Source organism: Mycteria americana, chromosome 18, assembly GCF_035582795.1.
Source record: "Mycteria americana isolate JAX WOST 10 ecotype Jacksonville Zoo and Gardens chromosome 18, USCA_MyAme_1.0, whole genome shotgun sequence".
Classification (NCBI taxonomy): domain Eukaryota; kingdom Metazoa; phylum Chordata; class Aves; order Ciconiiformes; family Ciconiidae; genus Mycteria; species Mycteria americana.
Window position 1 is genome coordinate 8502934 of NC_134382.1, and position 20306 is coordinate 8523239.

The 20306-nt window shown below is 45.0% G+C and overlaps 1 protein-coding gene across 2 annotated transcripts in view; it reads right to left on the bottom strand.

Moving 5' to 3' along the window:
• The window catches only part of MXRA8 (matrix remodeling associated 8), a 29118-nt gene that overhangs the window by 2696 nt on the left and 6116 nt on the right, over positions 1-20306 (bottom strand). The window contains exons 1-8 of one of the 2 annotated variants that reach the window (XM_075520411.1): positions 18718-18939; positions 10750-10770; positions 10007-10315; positions 9325-9426; positions 7592-8050; positions 3176-3334; positions 1484-1514; positions 405-481 (exon numbers count right to left, since the gene is read on the bottom strand). In XM_075520411.1, the coding sequence (XP_075376526.1) occupies positions 405-481; positions 1484-1514; positions 3176-3334; positions 7592-8050; positions 9325-9426; positions 10007-10315; positions 10750-10770; positions 18718-18766 (1207 nt within the window). In that variant the 5' untranslated portion in view covers positions 18767-18939. Of the gene's footprint in view, positions 1-404; positions 482-1483; positions 1515-3175; positions 3335-7591; positions 8051-9324; positions 9427-10006; positions 10316-10749; positions 10771-18717; positions 18940-20306 lie in introns of those variants that run through there. The other variant, XM_075520410.1, reaches the window with a different exon arrangement.

The window sequence follows — 20306 nt, forward strand, 5'->3', positions numbered from 1 at the left end:
AACTGCCTTGTTGATCCTCTTTCCTACACAAACTGCTTAAATTTGAGGAATCCTCTTCCCTAGATGCTGTCTTGATCTCATTCCACATTGTTTTGCACTCACTTGAATTTGGCTTTCGGGTGCATGTCAAAGAACACCAAAAACTCCACGTGAAACAAAAGAAGCTGTGCCTTGTTACTGACCAACCTCATCAATCAGCCTCTAGTTAAACTGGAAAGTCAGGACTGCCCTCTCCAGCTGCAGTCCCCCTGCTTGCACTGACTTGTGGGTTGGGAGTCTCAAAGTTGCCATTTAAAATCAGGAGGTTAAGTTATTTCAAAATGGGTATCTAAATGCCATTAGAAAATCCTCAGTTATAACGAGTTTTGACCTGGTTTGGAGAATGGTTGCTAGTTGATGCATACCCAGCCTGATGTCTTCACTTTTGTATTGAGTCAGATCTGTTGTGTCGACTGTAAATTCTTTAAGATTTACATCCTTCCTGAAAAAGGAACAACAATGAAAAATGGTATTGTCACATCCTTTAATAACTGGCTCCTTTCACACTTTTTCACAACAGCTTTTCTAATGCTACTTTAGAGAATTTAATTTACAGTGTTTATTTGCTATATATCTGGAGAAAAGTTGAAAAAAATCCATAGAAGATTTCATTCTCTATTAAGTACTGGTGATTTTCACAGCAATCCTTACAGAATCCTTCCCAGTTTCTACAAGGCTTCCCCGGAGAAAGCATGACAGATAGATAACGGCATTGGCAGCCATTGTACATGGGTACTTTTCCTGTCTTTGCCCCTAACCTATCAAACAGATTACAGGTCATACTGCTTACTAGTGAATCTGGTTCTCCTCTCTCTTCCTTTTACCGTCTTTTCTATCAACACCTTGAGATCTCTGGCTAGCTGGCTCTTTTTTCCCCATGTGTTTGTCCAGAGCTTAGAACAATGGGGAGCCAATTTGTACTGGAACTTCCCCATCTCTTCTACTTTAATAATATATAATAAAACATAAAGGAACCCGGCTACACAATCTTGGCCCCAATCTCACAGTAGGGTTTACAGTAGATCTGTGCATTACTCCTTTACCACTAACTCCTAATGACATCTCACAGAAACATGATCTATGAATCGGTTCCCAAAGTATAACGAGAGGAAATGCAATTGCCAAATCAGCCCTACAAACCATTCTCTCCTTCCGTACTTCAACAGCATGGAAGTTGCTCCCTGATATGCAATCTTTATGCAAGTGATTATTATGCATATCCCTGGAAACATTACACTAAGAACAACTGGAGTGTAAAGCTGCAAAAGAATTGGTGGAAAGCAATGAATAAACTCTATCAAACAGCCTATGCTTGACATGGCTGTACTTGTACTAACCAGATCCTCAGCTGTTTTAGGCTCTTAATGACAGCTGAGGGTTGGGGCCCATAAGTTCATTTTTATGTATTCTAATCATAGATAGTAGACCCTGTAATTATACTTACTCTCCGTATTTCTTCACATTGTATTCATAACCTAAACAGGGAGAAGAAACAGAATGAGCAGTTGTATCCAGTCCAACCAACCCCTCCCAGATAACAGTGATAACAATAACACCTAGTACTTATTCACAGTGCTCCTTATTGTGATGCTTACAATGATCACTTCCACAATCCCTCCAATACACAAGAATTCATGTGTGTTCCACTGCCACAGGGAGCTTCCCTTTCCTTTACTCACCAGCTTTCCAGTGGTTTTCCCAGATCTATGGATGACCAGCCATGAGAAACTACAGCAATTGCCATATTTCATTTCTTTCCACTCCCATTTATTACAAAAATATTAACCACACCTCTCATCCCTTGTGTGCTGGTGCTGCCCTTGCCCATCCCCAGCTCATTGCTTAGGCCTGCATCCATCACATGCTACAGATGCTGGTTTTCATCAGCCTCCCACAAGCCAGGTATCTAACTACACTCCTGTCTCACTCCACCCTGCAAGGAGTGATGATTTCAGGCTCCTCTTTTCCATTCAAAGGCCAGGAGTCTGTCCTCGCTGTGACTGCAAAGTAACTCCCCTTAAGTCAGTGGACATAGCCCCATTTTGTGTTGGTGCTAATCCCCTGACATGTAAATAAGTGTTGCGGTTTTGCCCCAGCCGGCAACTAAGCCCCACGCAGCCGCTCGCTCGCCCTCCCCCCCGGTGCGATGGGGGAGAGAATTGGAAGAGCAAAAGTAAGAAAACTCGTGGGCTGAGATAAGAACAGTTTAATAAGGGGGGGGGGGGGGGGGTTGTAGTCAAAAGGAAAGCAACGAGAGAGTGAGAGAGGAACAAAACCCAGGAAAAAACAAGTGATGCAACCGCTCACCACCCGCCAACTGACACCCAGCCCATCCCTAAGCAGCAACTGCTGCCCCTGGCCAACTCCCCCAGTTTCTATACTGAGCACGGCGTCCTATGGTATGGAATAGCCCTTTGGGCAGTTGGGGTCAGCTGTCCTGGCTGTGCCCCCTCCCAGCTCCTTGTGCACCCGGCAGAGCAGGGGAAGCTGGAAAGTCCTTGACCAGCGTAAGCACTACTTAGCAACAACTAAAGCATCAGTGTGTTATCACATTATTCTCATCCTAAATCCAAAACACAGCACTATGCCAGCTACTAGGAAGCAAATTAACTCTGTCCCAGCCGAAACCAGGACAATAAGGATGAATGTGGTACTGCAAAGAACACACCAGAAGACAGACATTCCCTGGTATTTGCTTTTTCTATGGCATCCAAAACTATTTATGTGGAAGTCACCAAAAGATCTCAGTGTCCATTTATCTAATTACACACAGAGAGTCACCCAGCACAGGGAGCCCAGCAATGACTTAGACATCTTAGCTCCTAAGGGATGCATGTGGGCCTTCTGCTCTAAATAAATTCCATTTGTAAAGAGCAACTATCTAGCAGTTCTAATTTTCTTTTCCCTTTCAACAGAGCAACTCAGCAAATCAAGGCCTCAAAATTTTTACACCACACTAATGAATCTCTCTTGGCATCAGCACCTGCAAAGACTCCCCACTGCACAGGTTGCTGGTTTTCCAGAAGAGGATCACTGCCTTCAGCATGGTGCTTTGCAGTAATTATTTGCAGAATCAGCTCTCCTGTCATGAGATATCCCTATAAGCACTACAGGGCTGGTCTTTTCTAGCACTTACCTCTCTGCCGGCGCTTGCGGGTGACAAGGACAACAATGATGAGGAGGACAATGAAGAGCAGCAGAGTTGCCAGGATGTAGCCCAGCTGCTGGAAGAAGTGCACCCGGCTCTCAGGGATGATGACATTTATTACATTGTGGCCCCTGACAATGTTTGGATCTGATGGCAGAGGAAAAGGAAAACAGGCTGATAATTGTAATTTGCATCCAAAGCAAAGCACATTCACACGTGGGCCCGTATGTGGACACGAAAAGCATGTTCAGCGAGAAACTCTTCTGAACTGCATGAAGTAAAGGGCAAGTGGCTGCCTAATTTACAACATACTGCGCCTTTGTCAGATGGAAGATGCCTGTGCTCTTCACAAGACCATTATACTTCCCAGCAGCATGAAGTATTAACAGTGACTGTTGCACATTGCCTTGCTCCTGCCTGGCTATCAGTGTGTTCTTGTTTATTGCAGAGGGGAAGTCCAGAAAGAAGCCACGCTAGACAGCCCCAAGTCTTTCTGCAGGGTAACACAACCCTCTGGGTCCCTTACAACACACACACACACCACGTTGCTTCGGCTCCAGACAGCTAAAGTATGAAGCAGCCCCTCCCTGCCAAGGGTTATAATTTACAGAGTGGGAGGAATTTTCAATGCCAAAGAACGAGTTTCCTTTTAAATAAAATAAAAATCAATAAAATAAATAAAATAAAAACCCACAAAGAAAAGCCAAGATTCCATTCCATTTGTGGGTGCAGCAGCATTTCAGTTCCACAGCACAGGGAAGGATAAGTCAAAAGTCTTACGTGGAACATTTTTGTAGATCTCAAATAAATAGGTCAATGTTTTACACATATAAAGAGGAAGCGACTTCTCTGCTTGCAATAGTCAGAGGAGTGGATGAATCCAGCCCAGGCACAGACAGCAAACCCGTAAGACACACGGTGCTGGGGGAGGCTTTTCTCCTCAAAAGAGAGCTGAAAGTGAGACCTCCTCCCCCTAACAGGGAACATCCACAGAGCATCAGGCAAGAACCAGTATGGAGTTTCTAGCTTACCGTTCTCTTGGGAGTTTAACCCTGTAAATTAGTCAGGGGAGTAAGGGGAAAGATAGGAGAAAATATCCCAAAAGCCACAGTACCATTTAACAGATGTGTTCTAACGTGAGAAATGTTGACATTTTTGGAACTGCTGGCATAGTGACTGGTTCCAGTTTATTGGGTAGTTTGTTTCCAGCATTTAAAAACACCAACCCACCAACAATAAAATCAAATAAGACGATAGTGGATTGAAATAAACACTTTGAAACCAGAGATGATCGTTTGCTAATGCTAACAGCAGTCCTAGAAAATCGAGAGGTTTTTAGCATATGCTCTGTTCTGGTAGCCCAGCCCTCCGCTCCAGCAACACTCCACTTTTTACTGGCATTGCTAGATGCTGTGGGCTTGCTGGCTATAGGGCTGAAAAATAGCATGTGTTTTTCACCACTGCTAAGCTAAAAAATACTAAACCAAAAAACCCACTTGCAAAGCTGCAAACAGTATACGTGACAGTTCTACTTTAACAAATCTCTGGATCATGAAGGGCTTCTTCAGCAGCTGCCATAATGAGATGGTAGCCACTGGAGCAGCTGTTGAGCCAGAAGTCAGCAAACATAAATGCATTCTATTCCTGGCTTTTTGCTTTCCCACAATACTGCAAGATACAGTAGGAGCGAAGTTAAACTTTAGCCAACATTGGAGAGGTCACTGTAACAACAAACACTGGAAACAGAGATTCAATAGCTTTGGGTCTCCTTGGCTTACTCAATCAAGTAATACTAAAAATACTTGTCATACTAGTGTTTTGACAGAGCATCACTGGTGGACTTCAAAGTGCATCACCGGAAGGCAGTACAGTATATCCCATTTTATAACTGGGGAAACCGAGGCACGGAGTAACGGTTGATTCAATTGCACCCAGTAGATGAATGGCAGCACCTAGAATAGCATCACCAAAGTAATACAGACTGCCCGCCTCATCCTAGTGTTAGACAACAATTTAAGCTGAGGTGATGAAGGTTTATTCTGTAACCAAGATCTGATCTTTCAGTATGTCTCAACATGGTGTGCCCATCTGCCTCCATTTCACTCATGTGATCTGGTTTAACTACTGGAAACCAAGTTCTAATGGTGGGGAAAGAAAAGTTAGAACAGAGGTGCCTTTACATTACTTTACCGAAGTCAAGGGTCAGATTCTTCTGCTGGGAAAAACGGAGAGCTCTCTACCAAGAGAGCTCGCAAATTCTGGGTATGTGGCCCATTTTCTCTTCAAGGCTGGCAAAGGATTGAGAAGAGTTTAGCAATAAGCATGAGACACAACCGATGCCATCCTTCGATTACTTGCTCCAAAGCAAACACAGAGTAAAAATGCACTGAATTAGTAGACATACACCATATTTATACTGCTGAGACTGAGAGCAGAATTGAGCTCGTGCTTATATTCAAAACAGGATGAAGTGTCCTGCCTGGAAATGGCTCTGCGCCTTGGAGCTATGCCAGAAACTATAGCTGCTTGCTGAAAAAGCTCATTGCTTTGCTTTTGTTATCTCCTGATGTTTCATTTTGGCTTTATGTTATATCCCCAGAAGAGTTCTATACAGTTTTTCAAGGAATGGGGCAGTATCTCAGCCTTTCCTGCTATACACAAATAGGGCATGTCCCAGCAGGCTCCTCATCAGCAGCAGGTTTGAAAAAGGCACTCCGGATGTCTAAGCTTCTTTTACATTCCCATCGACTCAGCACATTTTTGTGTGTGGTGCTCTCAGACCAGCTGAGCGTTCACTGCCTGTAGGGGACAAAATTCTTCTAAGGCTGTTCTTTTTGACAGTAGAAATGGCTTTTCTCAGGAAGGCAAGTTCCTCCAGCACTGAGGGCACTACTGCCCAACTAAGGCATCCCTAGCAGGTTAAATTACTTGTAGGTTCTGTCTAACTTCTGAGCAGGTAGGTAACTATTCAGCGACAACCAGGATAACATCCAGGAAAGAGAGGAATAAATTCCTCAGTGGGCAACTCTGAAAACAAGTTCTAGTTTTCATCTTCACAATATGATCTCTATAGGGCTCAAGGGCAGCAAAAGGGCCGTGGGCAGGGAGACTGATATTTGTATGTCCTGGCCTCCGTGTCAGCTCAGCCCCAAGAGCCACCTCTCTTTAGTACTGCCTGGGTTTCCTGGACACCAACCTTAGTCCCAGGGGGGAGGTTTAGGTTTCTGTGACTTCAAAAAGCGAATTGCGAGAGAAGAATAGACCTATTTAAAAATGGATGAAGCATGTCAAAATTCTCTATTAAGCAGCCAATAAATATTAAACCACAATGAATATTTTAAAATGTTAATAAGTAGCTATACCCAAAAGACTTTAAAAAAATATGAAACTTGGGATTTTTATTTTATTTTTCTGCCTGAACTAAGCATGATGGTTTTGAGTTTGGACAGGCTGTCAGATGATAGCTCACTGCAGTGGAAAATGTGAAAATTGGTTTAAGACAAAAAAAGAAAAGCTGAAGGGTGGAGGAAAATTCCTGGTGCTTGATTCTGCACAGTCTGGCGTCTTGCACAGCCTAAACCCCCGTGCAAAGGGGAGAGAAACACTTAACGATCCACGCGGGTGAGAACGGTGGCATGTTGTAACAGCAAAGGCAGGGCAGAATTGACCCCCGCCCCACACCTTCTCCTGTTCCGTAGAAGCAATCAGGAAAGGGAGCCTGTTAGAAAAACAGCTTGTTTGCCTTAGGGCATGTCAGCACTGCAGAGCAGAACAGGCTGCAGAATCGCTTTGGAGCAAAGAAAACAGGAGCTGGACATGATGTCACTACAGCACTGCAAGCAGGGTAAGTAACCCTGATGGGTGGGACACTCCACTTGTGGTGCAGCCCAGTGTTAAAGCAGCTCCACAGGATCCTCACCAGTATCGCTACGCCTGCGGCACCAGGTATATACCAATGTAATGGAAACAGTTCAGAAATAACCAAGCCTATACACTAGAGCCGTATACTAGTAGCAAGGGAGGCAAGACCTCATCTACTCTCCTAACCCTAAGGGCAGGAATAGCCCCTGGCTCAAATGTGAGAAAGCTTCATAGAGGAAACCTCGGTGTTGCTCTAAGTGGCACCTTCATTTCAGCGGTGTCTATGGTACTTCTGCAGGGCACGGGTTTGCCTTGACCACGCTCTCTCCTGCTGGCACTACGTGATCCCTGCAGACCACTGTGGAGGGACAGAAAAGGCAAGGACATTTTGGCATTTGGAGCAAAGGCCTCCTGAGGTGACGATGGGGAGTAACGTGTCATATTCCTGTCCTGTGGCTTACTGAGCTCTTTAGAGCGCAAAGGTGCAACTGTAGATACTTCTCTCTTCCTGAATCAGGAGAACCACTTCCAGAGGTCACTTACCTATGGCTGGGGCAATGTTGTGAGTTGTAAGGTTCACCACCTTCTTCTCTCTCACTGGCTCCGTCACGAAGACTTGGTAGATCCTGCGCTCGTGCAGGCCACAGTAGTGATGGTGCAGGTGGCAGGAGTAAGTGCCTTCATCTGCACTTTCCAGCTCTGAAATCCGCAGGGAAAAGTCACCCAGAGCAAAGGCTGTGTCAGTGATGTTCATCTTCTGACGAATGAAGAGAGGTCCGTAAGAACGGCGCTCGCCAGAGGCGTACAGATCAATGAGGCGGTCAGCCCGGTCATGAGGAACCCCTGGGGGCTGCCTGTCCCAGTGGACCACTTGTTGTTCCTCTTCACTGTGCCGTTCGGTCCAGATGTGGTTATGGTTCACACAGGGGAGCATCACTGTGCTGCCTTCTAGCGCGACAATCACAGGCTTTTCCCCATCCCAGTACTCATTTGCATCCTCAGCTGTGGAGGAGACAATACAAGTTGTGCAACCTTGGCACATGCATCTTTACATACTTGCCTTATGCTGAAGGACACCCAGGCACGCCTAAGATTGCTCTCAGACCCTGCAATCCTATAACACATCCCCTCCAAAGATCTTGAAGTGCCACAGGGGTAGTGTGCCTTGTTCACACTTACTTCAGCAGTTGGTAAAGAAATGCACCTTTATCTTCTTCATCCTAGGTCAGTGCAGTAAGCAAGACCACTTTCTTTTCCTTGTAATTGAGAGTTAACCTCTTGCTTCAGAAAGCAGGAAGTATACTCTCTCTACAGACTAGGAATGGAACGAGAACAACAGATTTCATCTTCAGTATGCTGTATCCCAATTCTCCAAACAGGAAATGCTTTGCTACCCACAAATACCCTAATTACTGGAGGAGTTCAAGAAGCACTGTTTTGTATTTTGTTCTTGAAAAGGAATAACAGAAGAACCAAAACACAGATGAGCAGATTGGGGCTCACAGGCCTGCCTGGGTGTTTCTACTGCATAGAAGCTGTGAGAACAGCAGCAGAAGAGCTCTACTATCCCATCAGCCCTTCAACAGCTTCAGCACAATCAGCCCCAGTAGCTTCACTTGTGCATTATACAAAGGTCGATTTAAATGACACGCTAGTGATGCATGTGTGGCACGGGTGGCACACACTCCAGTTGCCAATAGCCCTTAGAAGCTTGCTTTTAGAGCTGGAGTTAAGGTGTGGTAACTTGAGGAGGCTTTTTAACTACAGGCTTCTCAGGGTAAGCTCACCAACCAATGTACAAGGCAGATCTTTGTGGCTAACCTGACTGATGATGAATTGTTACTAGCGATGTTCTACTGCTGGAGCAGTAACAGGACAGTTAGCTACTTGGGCTGCCTAGAGTAAACATTAACTTAACAGCTCCATGCATTGTTTGGCACATGCCAAGAAAGGAGAGAGGTTCATAAATAACACACATTGAATAATGTTTCTGAAACTCAGGGAATCTGATCGCAAACAGCATAGTGAGCACCACTCTCTCCTGATGCTTTCCAAGCCTCTTGTGGCACCTGTGCCCTGAACCTGCAACTGAAAAGGCACGAGCAAAACCCTGCATCCACACCGCTCTTCTCTGACACTAACAGAACAGCGTGCAAGGTCTCCCGTGAATCAGAACACAAGCCCCACTGTGAATTCAACAGAGTCCTGGTGGCCACTGGACTCCAGTTGCCAGACCAGGTCCCTTGCAGAAAGGAACACCAAGCTGCCACACCTACCTTTCTTGGTGATAGCTAGTTGGATTTTCACAGTTTCATATAAGTGGCAGTAGTGATGGTGAAGATTACAAGAATATGTGCCTTCATCATTCTCTGCAACATCTAGTAAAACAGGGAAGAGAGGGGAAGTTGAATGTTTTATGTTGAGACAATGATTACTTTTGTCATTTATACTGTTTCCCAAATACTTGTATGGATGCAAAAGGGCCTTTATATAACTTTGTTCTAACCCATCCTTATCACCAGGGTAGGCTAAACAGAGAATCATCATCTCACCTAATATAAAATAATTTGTTCAGTTTATTTGCTCGTGTGGAATGTATTTGTATTAACAGATGGAAAGAGAAAGCTGATTTAAGTTTAGCTAAGAGCAGGCATAGGAAGAATGACAATCTTGGGTTTATAGTTCAGGAACTGAAATACAGTTAAAGGTCCACAAGAAGCCCAAGTGACTTTTCAAGCAATGAGTTGTTACGAATTCCCTTTTAAAACGGGACTCTTTCAAAGGGAAATAAAACACTATTGCCAGTGCTTCAGAGAACATCATTAACCTCATTAGACTGATATTTATTTATTTATAGAAAATGCTCTGTAAAATAGCTATTTTCACTGAAAAACGCAAATTTAGACATTAATCCTCCATTTTGCAGATAGCATCGGGAGAAAAGATGCTGGTTAGTACCTTTGATCACCAAGGAGAAGTTGCCATCTGTAAATGCATTCTGGGGCATGAATATCCTCCCTTGGTTGTAGGAGCTGTATACACGCTGATCTCCAGCTGAGTACATGTCGCAGAGCCTCTCCATCTTGTTATCACCATAGTAGTTGCTGTACACATCCCAGTGGACCACACGCTGGCGGTCATTCAGACGATCCTGGGTCCACACCATGCGGTAACTCTTGCAGGGCAGGACAGCCTGTGACCCCAATGTAGCACTGATATTTAACACTGACACTACAACACTGTCTGGGTTTGAGGCATCAGCTGGGACTGAGAGCCAGGAGCAAAGAACAAAAAACAGAGTTACCAGATTAATGGCATATGAAGAAGACACTAGACTAGGACTCAGACCTGTCCTAGAATCTCTGCACACCTTCCACCCAAAATAAAGTAACTTTCAAGACCAACATAGAGCTCTCTCATGGAGAAATACAATAGAAAGCCACTTAAAAACACTGATGTCACTCAGTGAAAGCGATGTCTATGATGTCTGTTATCAGGATCATAGATCTGACCTGTCCTACCTACCCTTCCTAATCCTAACCCCCAGTTTAATCCAAGTTTAGAGACACTAGTTCACGGGATGCATGGTTCATGCCTATGGAAGTTAGCAATAAAACTCCCACTGCATGTCATGGAATCAGGGTCCCTCTCATTTCTCCTCATGACCACAAAAACAGGCAGATTACAAAGATGTCACTCACCTGAATATAAATAAACAGAACCTGTCAAAAGCAGAAAAAAAGAATGTTACTGACAACAAAAGGAAGAAAAAAACCTACAAATACACTCATTTTCAGCAGCCACCTCCTCTGTTATTATTCCATCTATTCCTCCCTTCTCTGTTAATATACTTATTTAACATGTGTATTGTGGTTAAGCCCAGAAGCTTGGACCTTGGTTGGTCCATGCTGCAGCAGACACTGTACACTTACAGCAAAAGACAGTGCCTGACCCAACAAACTTAAGCTTAAGAGCAACATGGGATATGCCAAGCCTGCAACTGAATTTCGTACAGTCCAAGGCTTTATTTCATAAAGTTTTATGAAATTTCATTTCATCTATAGCCACAGAGTTTTTTCCACCATGCTATTCAAATGTTACACCAAAGCTACCTGTCAATGCATCACCCACCAAAACTGTCTGAAAGGCCTCTTCTGCCCAAGAGGAAACTATTTAACAAATGGTGTGTAAGACAAAAACAAGAACCCAAGGAGGCAGGAGCAGGCAGGGGGAAGGGAGGCACGAGTATTCTCTTAGGATCTGATATTGGTCCTGCATAAATAACAAGGCACCAGCAGAAACAGCAGGGCAAGAACAGTTCATAGAATCATAGAATGGTTTGGGTTGGAAGCGACTTTTCAAGGTCACCTAGTCCAACCCCCCTGCAATAAGCAGGGACATCTTCAACTACATCAGGTTGCTCAGAGCCCCATACAACCTGACCTTGAATGTTTCCAGGGATGGGGCATCTACCACCTCTCTGGGCAACCTGTGCCAGTGTTTCACCACCCTCATCATAAAAAATTTCTTCCTTATATCTAGTCTGAATCTACCTTCTTTTAGAGTAAAACCATTATCCCTTGTCCTATCGCAACAGGACCTGCTAAAAAGTCTGTCCCCATCTTTCTTACAAGCCCCCTTTAAGTACTGAAAGGCCACATTAAGGTCTCCCCGGAGACTTCTCTTCTCCAGGCTGAACAACCCCAACTCTCTCAGCCTTTCCTCACAGGAGAGGTGTTCCAGCCCTCTGACCATTTTCGTGGCCTCCTCTGGACCCGCTCCAACAGGTCCATGTCTGTCTTGTACTGAGGACTCCAGAGCTGGATGCAGTACTGCAGGTGGGGTCTCACCAGAGGGGAGTAGAGGGGTACTACCCAGATGTGACCAGATGTGACCATGGTCATTTCTGTGCTGTTTGACCACTGTGAAATGAATTGTGACCGTTTCAGTTCCTTCTCTTCCCCAGCAGACACCCACATCTCAGTCAACTTTCTCTGCTAAGGCAAAGGCCTGAATAGACTTGGAGACAGAGCTGACCCCATTTGCTGGGGGTTAGAACTGCCCACGTAGAGGGAAGTGGATCCACACTGCTGATGCACTAGACTGAGGGCCAAAAGATAACGTTCATCTCCAAGACTCCAAATCAAACTCCTATAAAATTGATGGTGGGATTAATGCATTGAGGGAATTCTGTAACTCTGCAGGATGCTGAGTCTACCTGTCAAATGAGGAGTGATGTGACTTGGCTGTTGCGCTTCACGCTCATGACACACACTGTTGTCAGCACTGCTGGGCCAGCACATCCTCGCCTTGGGAGCATGCCCTCCAGAGTCTCTCCCACTCACCTTCCTGGTCTGCACAGTTAACACTGTAATGCTCTGGATGCAACTGCAACTCTCTCCAACTCAAGTGACTCAGATCTCTGCAGGAAGAACTTTGCAAGAAATGAACTAATGCCTTTGTTTCTGCATTCTCTGGTCCATCCCCTCCTGCTTTTTGTGTAGGAGGGGTCTAGGAGGTCTCCTGGCATCATCCCTTGAGAGCACGATTCAGATTCCCAACACAATGACATCATTCATCTCTAACCAGTCAAGCCCAAGTGGGTTCCAGCAAGATCATTAGATGTTTTGTCCTGCTAATGTCATAGGCACAATGTCCTCCAGATAAAGGCTGTATTTTTTTTTTTCAGCCCTGGAATTTATGCATTTCAAAAGAGAATAAATTAACTCCAGGCTGGGGCTATTTTAACCACACGCCCAGTGCACGGGCTGAGAATAAACTCTGTTTCCTTTCCTTCTCCTATCACAAAACACTGGGCAGTGACACCAGAGAACACAAACGAGCAGCACCGTCTGTTGAACTGCCAGTTCAGAGATGCTCCAAATGTAAGTTATTTTTTCTACATTTATAATCTCAGCATCACAAACTAAAAAAAAAAAATCTTGCACAAAGTCTGTACTGCTCTGGATATAAGAAAGATACATCATACACAAGACATTATAATTCCATCATTTGATGGTCTCTCCTAATAGGCTACAAAATGCCTGATGGTAAAATATGATAAGCTGCCAGCCTCTGTCTCTGGAAGCCAGGACTTAGATTTAGCTGAGGACAGCAAAGGAACGATACAAAGCTCTTTTCAGCACCAAATCAGCCTTCTCCAGGAGAAATCCGTCTCACTTGCAACAGGACAACCAGCCCTCAGCACAACAGCATCCACTTGTATCAGTGTGAGAAAGCAATGCCCATGTGTCTGAATTAGTGGTGTTTGCCCTGGGGCAAGGGAACAGCACAGTATGGCAACAGGAACAGCGACTTGGCCTGCTAGGGAGTGGTGTCTATGAGCTGGCTGGCTGCACAGCCAGTGCTTCCAGAGTCTTGCATTACTGCTCATCAACAGCAAATTGATGTGGTGCTACAGAAACATCCTCTCCTGGCTCAGCAAGAGGAATGCATTTACTTTTCTCCTTTCCTCTTGCAAGTTAATGTAAAAAACATCGAGCCTAAATGCAGCACCATAAATCTAACAACTGACAAAAGTATCCACCTAAGCCTTCCAACGTGCTCTGCCCAGCAGCCTGTCGCAGCCCCAAACTAACAATAGCACTAACCCCTAGGTTCGTATCTTTTAGCTGGCCCTGCTGGCATGGTAAGGACCACCCAGGCCCTAACTCTCTATCCCACCCACGGGGGCCTTTTGCCAGGCCAGGCTGCCGGAGCCCGTCAGCCAGCTACACACGTTTCTCCAGCACACTTCCAAACACAACTCTCTGTAAAACAAGGAAGCGGTGAAGTTGCCTGTAACGTAACGGCCTTTAGGTAAGAAAAGCTTATGTCTTGTGGGTTTTGACAGCTTCTTTTTCCCTCCACTCTTAAAGCTTCTGCTAGCAGCTCCCTAAGAAGCAGGGCAGGAGCACTCTCGCTTACTTGACAATTACACTCCAGGGACTTTCTAGGTCTGCCCCTCAGTAGCCAGGAGATGTTGCTTCCTGTTGGGAAAAGGGAAGAGTCTGTTGATGCCTTGCCTGCATTATACCACACTGCTATTTTGACTTGCTGAGTGTCGCCACACAAAGCTGAGCGGCCCAGGGTTACAGTGACATTATGCACTAGAACAAAACCCATCCAAGATGAAGGCATAGTTAAGTATTGTGTGGGAGTTCAGCACAGAGACAGACACGGAAGAGAAAGGGTTTTTCACTGCATGTCTGCGCACACTCACACGCACAGACTCTGGACAGAAGCTTTGGGTCTGAAGTCTGCCCTAGGGTATCATCCATAGTCTCAGAGTGGTAGGTGCAAACATCAAAAAGACAGCGGCATAGCAGCCAATAAGCAAAGTTCTAGAAGGGAAAGAAAGAACAAGTCTTTACAAGAGGCATGGGAACTCCATAAGACAAAGAAGGACGAACTGATTGTTCTGATTCCCCAGCAATGCTGGAAATCTGCACACATACATCAGGTCACGGATAAGACTCGAACTTATTTGACATGCCTGTAAATGAGATCACTTAGAAATCTAAGGCATCTGGAATGTCTCTGATCTCTTGTATGCCTGGAGAAAATGCAATTTAAAACAACTGACCTTCAATAACCTGAACATAGAGCAGTAGATAAAGAAGGAACAAGCCTTTTTCTCTTTTCAGTCTCCTCCCTCTGCTATGAGACAAGCAGAGCAAACAAGACATGTCCCCCAGCCATGCTTTTTAAAGTTATTGTTTGTATACCACAGTAGCTACTGAACAGAGGCAGAGATATATCCATAACCCAGCAAAGTTGACAGCTTATGAACTACAGGACTGGGGTAAACTGGAAGCAGTTATTTTGGTGAGTCACACTTCCCAAGCTGCAACTGTCAAATCAAGGAGTATTTATGCACCTAGTGAAAGCTCAGACTTTTGTAATCACAGGACTCCAGGACCTGGAGCTTCAAAACCACCAAATACCTTAAGAGTTGTCAACACAGAACTCACTGTAGCTTTCATTTTAAAATTTCAAATTCCATGTGATGGATAATCACTTTGTCCTCTCTCTGTGATGTACCCACAAAAAAAACAACAAAAAGACATCTAAATGCTGTCCCCTGACATGTTCCATGCAGACTCGGCATGCCTCTCAGCAGGATCCCAGAGGTATTCTGCTGGTCCCACAATATAGGAAGAGGAAAGCAGCCTGCAAAAGCATTTCCAAATCCCTTGTAAAAGCCAGAGCCAGCTCTTACTTCTTGAATCCCATCCACTTTTCAAGTAAAGAATTAAGCCACAAAAACTGCAGGCAAACGAGAAGTAAAAGCCTCAGGCTCTGAAAGCCATCTTACATACGCAGAGCTTTCTAGGCAGTGTCCTTGGAGCAGTTCAAACAGAAAACTGTCCCTAGAGTCGTGCCTGAACAATACCACCACTTCTCTCCTCCTGGAGATAGCTGCTGCCAGAGGGTCTGCTTCACAGGTAGAATCATAGAATCAAGGAATGCTTTGGGTTGGAAGGGACTTTACAGGTCACCTAGTCCAACCCCCCTGCAAGAGCAGGGACACCTTCAACCAGATCAGGTTGCTCAGAGCCCCATCCAGCCTGACCTTGAATGTTTCCAGGGGCCTCCACTACCTCTCTGGGCAACCTGTTCCAGTGCCTCACCACCCTCATTGTAAAAAATTTCTTTCTTAAATCCAGTCTAAATCTGCCCTCCCTTAATTTAAAAGGTAGATGCATGTGCTAATGAAACCACTAGGTAGATGCACGTGCTAGTGAAACCACTAAGTTCCTGTCTTATACGGGAGGATGAAAGACTACCAGAGCAGAAAAGGAAACTGCAAACACCGTGAGTGGTAGCCTGAGTGCCAAGTGGCATATATATGCTCCATGGGACATGACAACACCAGCTCTACCTGCAGTGCTTCTGCTGAACTCAGGAAGAGCCTTGCCATTGATGTCAGCAGAGCGAGGATAAGCTGCCGGGAACAGTGCCTTACACGGCTTACAAGGCATCACTGAAGTCCAGATTGTAGCAGTGAGCAGGAAAGAAAACAAACTAAGAAGTCACTGGAGAAATGAATGTCATAACCCACCAAGTGTGGGGGTTGAAAAACAACAGTCTGTGAGGTTGACACGCTTGCCTAAGTAAGCTCAGCTCGTTATTCCTTTGCACACCTTCTCTAGTATCTCCTGGTCTGTCTCAGCTTCTTTTTTTCTTTTGAAAAAGGAAGCAACATCGCCTTTACATTAGGGGCAGAGAGGGATGGTCTAGTCCTAGAGAAAGGACATGTTCTTCACGAAATCCGTATGTCTCAGATTGCTTATTTCTCCCATAAATCCCATTGTCTATGCAGGGGATTTAATGGTCTCTGTAGAGCCATTACACAATTATTGCAAAAACAGCAGCCTGTGCTACCAAGCTATTTCCAAATACTTTTGGAGAATGGCAGTGGCTCCATCCTGACTCTTTATGGAGCTGACCCAGCACCTAAGAGGCCATAATGGCTTATGATGCAGTAATGTCAAGGTGACAGCTACACAAATGAGCTCAGGTCCCTTCTGGTAGCCCATTTTTAAAACCCACTGACCAGTAACCAGGAATAACATCTGGGCCCATCTCGAAGAGGCAAAGGAGGGAGATGGTGAGCAATACAGTTCCACCTGGACATCTCCCATTCACCACCTGCCCCTGCTGACCTAGGACTGCAAGACTAAGCTTTTCAGTAAAACAAGGTTTCCTTTACAAAGCCAACTGATGGTCAAGCCAGGCTTTGAACTGGGCTTTTATCTAAGTCTCTATGTTTGTTTATTTTTAAAGGCTTCCTGGAACAACTTTCTCAACAGCAGTCTTCTGCTTTCAAAAAGGACGTCAGGACTGGAGAGCCCTTAACTACCCATCCAGTCCCAACAATTCCAACACCTCACTGCAGGTAGGAACATGCCCATGAATCGGCAAAAAGCAAGAATGTGCTGCCTCGGCAGAAAGGAAGAAGCCTTCTGTCTGTACAAGAAACCAAACGCCATCTTGGCCACTGCACAATCAGGATCCCTCACAGATTTGCCTGAACTTTCTCACAGACAGTTCAGATGTTAGCTCAGCTTTATAAACCCTTCTCTGCTTTGTGTACTTCATGTTGGCCCTAGGCCCACAGAATAGTTTGCAGAGCCATTCCAAACACGGTGCTGTTCCTCCCTGCAAGACGTTAACACTTGGGGGTGTGGTTCCTCTCCAGAAGGGATCATCTCAGCAAATACAGAACAGCACAGATTTCCTCCCTTCTCCCCTTCCCGTCTTCACTCATGATGTTATAACCTGATTTGTGTGGGGATAGCAGGAACTCAAACATCAGGGCTGCCTGGCATACGGACAGTTATCTCTCCAAAATACACCTGAAAAAAGTCTGTTAGAGATCATCCATCCTTAGGTGGGATACTGTTGCCTCTCCACAGCTCCCCCACTGCTCTATAGCAACCCAACCTGCTATTCCTGCCCCGGGTGCTCCCCAAGCTCTACCAACATGCTAAACCACACTGGGGAGCAGCTGGACTGGTTGGTGCTTCTGAAATACAGTATGCGGCCTCTCCTCCTTCTCCAGGCGTAACCCACCCCCACACACTAGTTTTCTGAGCCATTTAACCCTTCTGTCCCTACAACTGGTCCTATATGTTGCCAATTCCTAAACTTTGCCTTGAGGCATTGCAAAACTGGGGATGATGTGGTGACATGGAAACCAGATTAATTAGGGACTAAACTGAGAACTCGTCAGCTTACTCCATCTATGTACTGAGGAATTTTGAGAGGCTCAGGTGGCTAACCACAGCCTTTCATTAACAGGGCTGTGAAGAGTAGGGGGTCACCGGTCCCCAAAAAGCTTGTGCTCCTCACTTCCTACTGTCAGCACCCTGAATGAAGTCTCTCCGTGCTGTTCTTAGAGCTGTAATTGGTCCTTTGCTCATGGGTGCCTTCCTTAGAGCCCAAAGTGTTGCAAGTGTGGATTTGCTGGGGTTTTGCAATTAATCCTCAAATCTTCTCCTGCCATCCAAGCCTTACTGGGGTTTCTCTGTTTAACTTGGGGCCAGGCTCTCAGGACTCTGAATCTGCTTTCAGCTCTTACAGAAAACTCTGTGATTAAGGAAAAGGTACAAGCCATTCTGTTACTGTAAGCTCATCAGACGTGTCCTTATCCCTTTCTTGCACCTTACCCAAAAGTGAATTCCTATGTCTCTGTCTTTATGCTGACAGGGAAAAAGAAAAACTTTAATTTTTTCCTCCATCCTGAACACTCACACTCACACACGCACACACACATACCAGCTGTTTCTGCCTCTTCAAAAGTATAAAATAACTTTGGATCATGTAAATCTAACTACACGAGCTTTACTGTACTCACATTCAAGCTTATTGTTTTTGAATTTGCTGATCAAGGTAACCGATAGGAAAAAATAGATTGCACAAACATGCTGAATGGAGCACTGCTTAAACAACCTCAAACATTTCTCCATTCTCTCTCCTTTCCTCGCCAAAAAGCATGAGAAATCCATGATTCCCTCCCCTCACAGACAAAAAACAGCTAACTTAGGAATCTGAACAAAATCTTACAAATATAACAGTTCAAAATCTTCTAGCTAACCTCCAGCCCCGTCCTCTGCAGTTGAAATAAAAACAAGTAACATCATGCCGATCAGCTAGGAGCTTACTTTGCTGAAGCAAAATCTGCCACAGAAGGAGTTTTGCTAGTTGCTCCATTTCTTCAGCTTGTCCGTGTTTTCGTCTCTCTTGAAAAACAAGTTGCAGACTTTTTTTTTTTTTTAAACTTTTTTTTTTTGGTAACTGGAAAACACTATGACCTCATCAATTTACATCCAGAAAGCTGTGGACAGCAGCTCATATTCTGCAGAATTACTCCACCTACAACTTCCAATTCCCCACCTCCCCACTCCGCTCTCCCCCTACACTCACACTCCACCTCCTTCCCTTCCCTAACGCTTTCTGCACGATTACTACGAACACCCACTCTTCTCTTTCCCCTCCCTCTGGGACCTTCTGATCTGCCCTGACTTTGATGTAAAAGTTTTATCGGTTAAAGTTGGTCCCACACAGCTCTGCGAAACAATCTCTCTCCCTCCCCCTAGGGATGGAACTAATTTTCCTTGTGCTTTACTTGATCCAGCTGTTCCTTCCTTTGTTTGACACTCATCCAGCTGTCTGCTTGAGACTGGATTTATTCCGTTGCCTTCAGTGGTTTTTTGATCTTTGTCTCCTCGTATGGTTTTACTTCAAGCTCAAGTCTCAGAAGACAACCTAGAAAACAATATTTACTCTGTCCTGTGATTTGTAAGCAAGGGCTTAACAGCAGCTATCTTAGCAAAAGGATAATAACGATAAAGACTGAATATATGGGAGCTTAGGGCAGTGCAGGCAAAAGGGCCTGGAATGTAACTAAAAGCCCCAGAATACTGTAATGTGGGGAACAGGTTTCCCTATCACAGAGGCCAGAACACGGAAAGCTGGGTGAGATTTAGAACTTCTGCTTTCAGCCCTTCATACAAGAACTGAACTGTGCTAGTAGTCGCTTGACTGGCACCAAGACAAACAGCCAACACATTGCAGTAACCTTAACCACAGAAGACCTGATACACTGCTCTTCTCCTTTGCATACTCCTAAGATAACACCAGCCCCGACAGCAGTGCCAAGACACAGCAACAACGTCAAGTGATGAATTTTCGGCAGTCTTTGCTCAAGGGAAAGACTGTTAAAGTAAATTAACCAGTTCCTAAAGCCTGTACCGATGTATTTAACTGTGTTTATATAACCCACTTCACTGTGTCCCACAACGATTAGGAGTATTAACGAAGTCAGTTACTGAAAACAATGACAAACAGCAGAGAAAGAAGCAGTAAATCCTCAAACTCCAAACACCGCTTCACAAAAGAAAATCTACATACACCCTTTATGTGTATACACTCACAGACCAGTTAAAGTTCAGCTAGCCTTAGTTTGGCATCTGCAGACCAGAGAGAGTCATTTTTTCAGTTTAGGGGATTACTTCTTTAGATGCTGCAGGATGTTCAGAGGGGACAGGCTCCCTAAAATGGCAGGGCTAACCGAGCATGGATTGAAATCATGCCCTCGTGCCGCCGTTTAAACAGTTGAACCTTTACCAGCCTAACCTGAAGAGAGCAGCAACCTTCACAGGTAGTGGGAACAGCTTCCGCAGGCTGCTGGCTGAACCATTTAGAACAGGCCCTAAACTGGTTTAAGTTAGTCTCCTCTGCTGACTCTGTA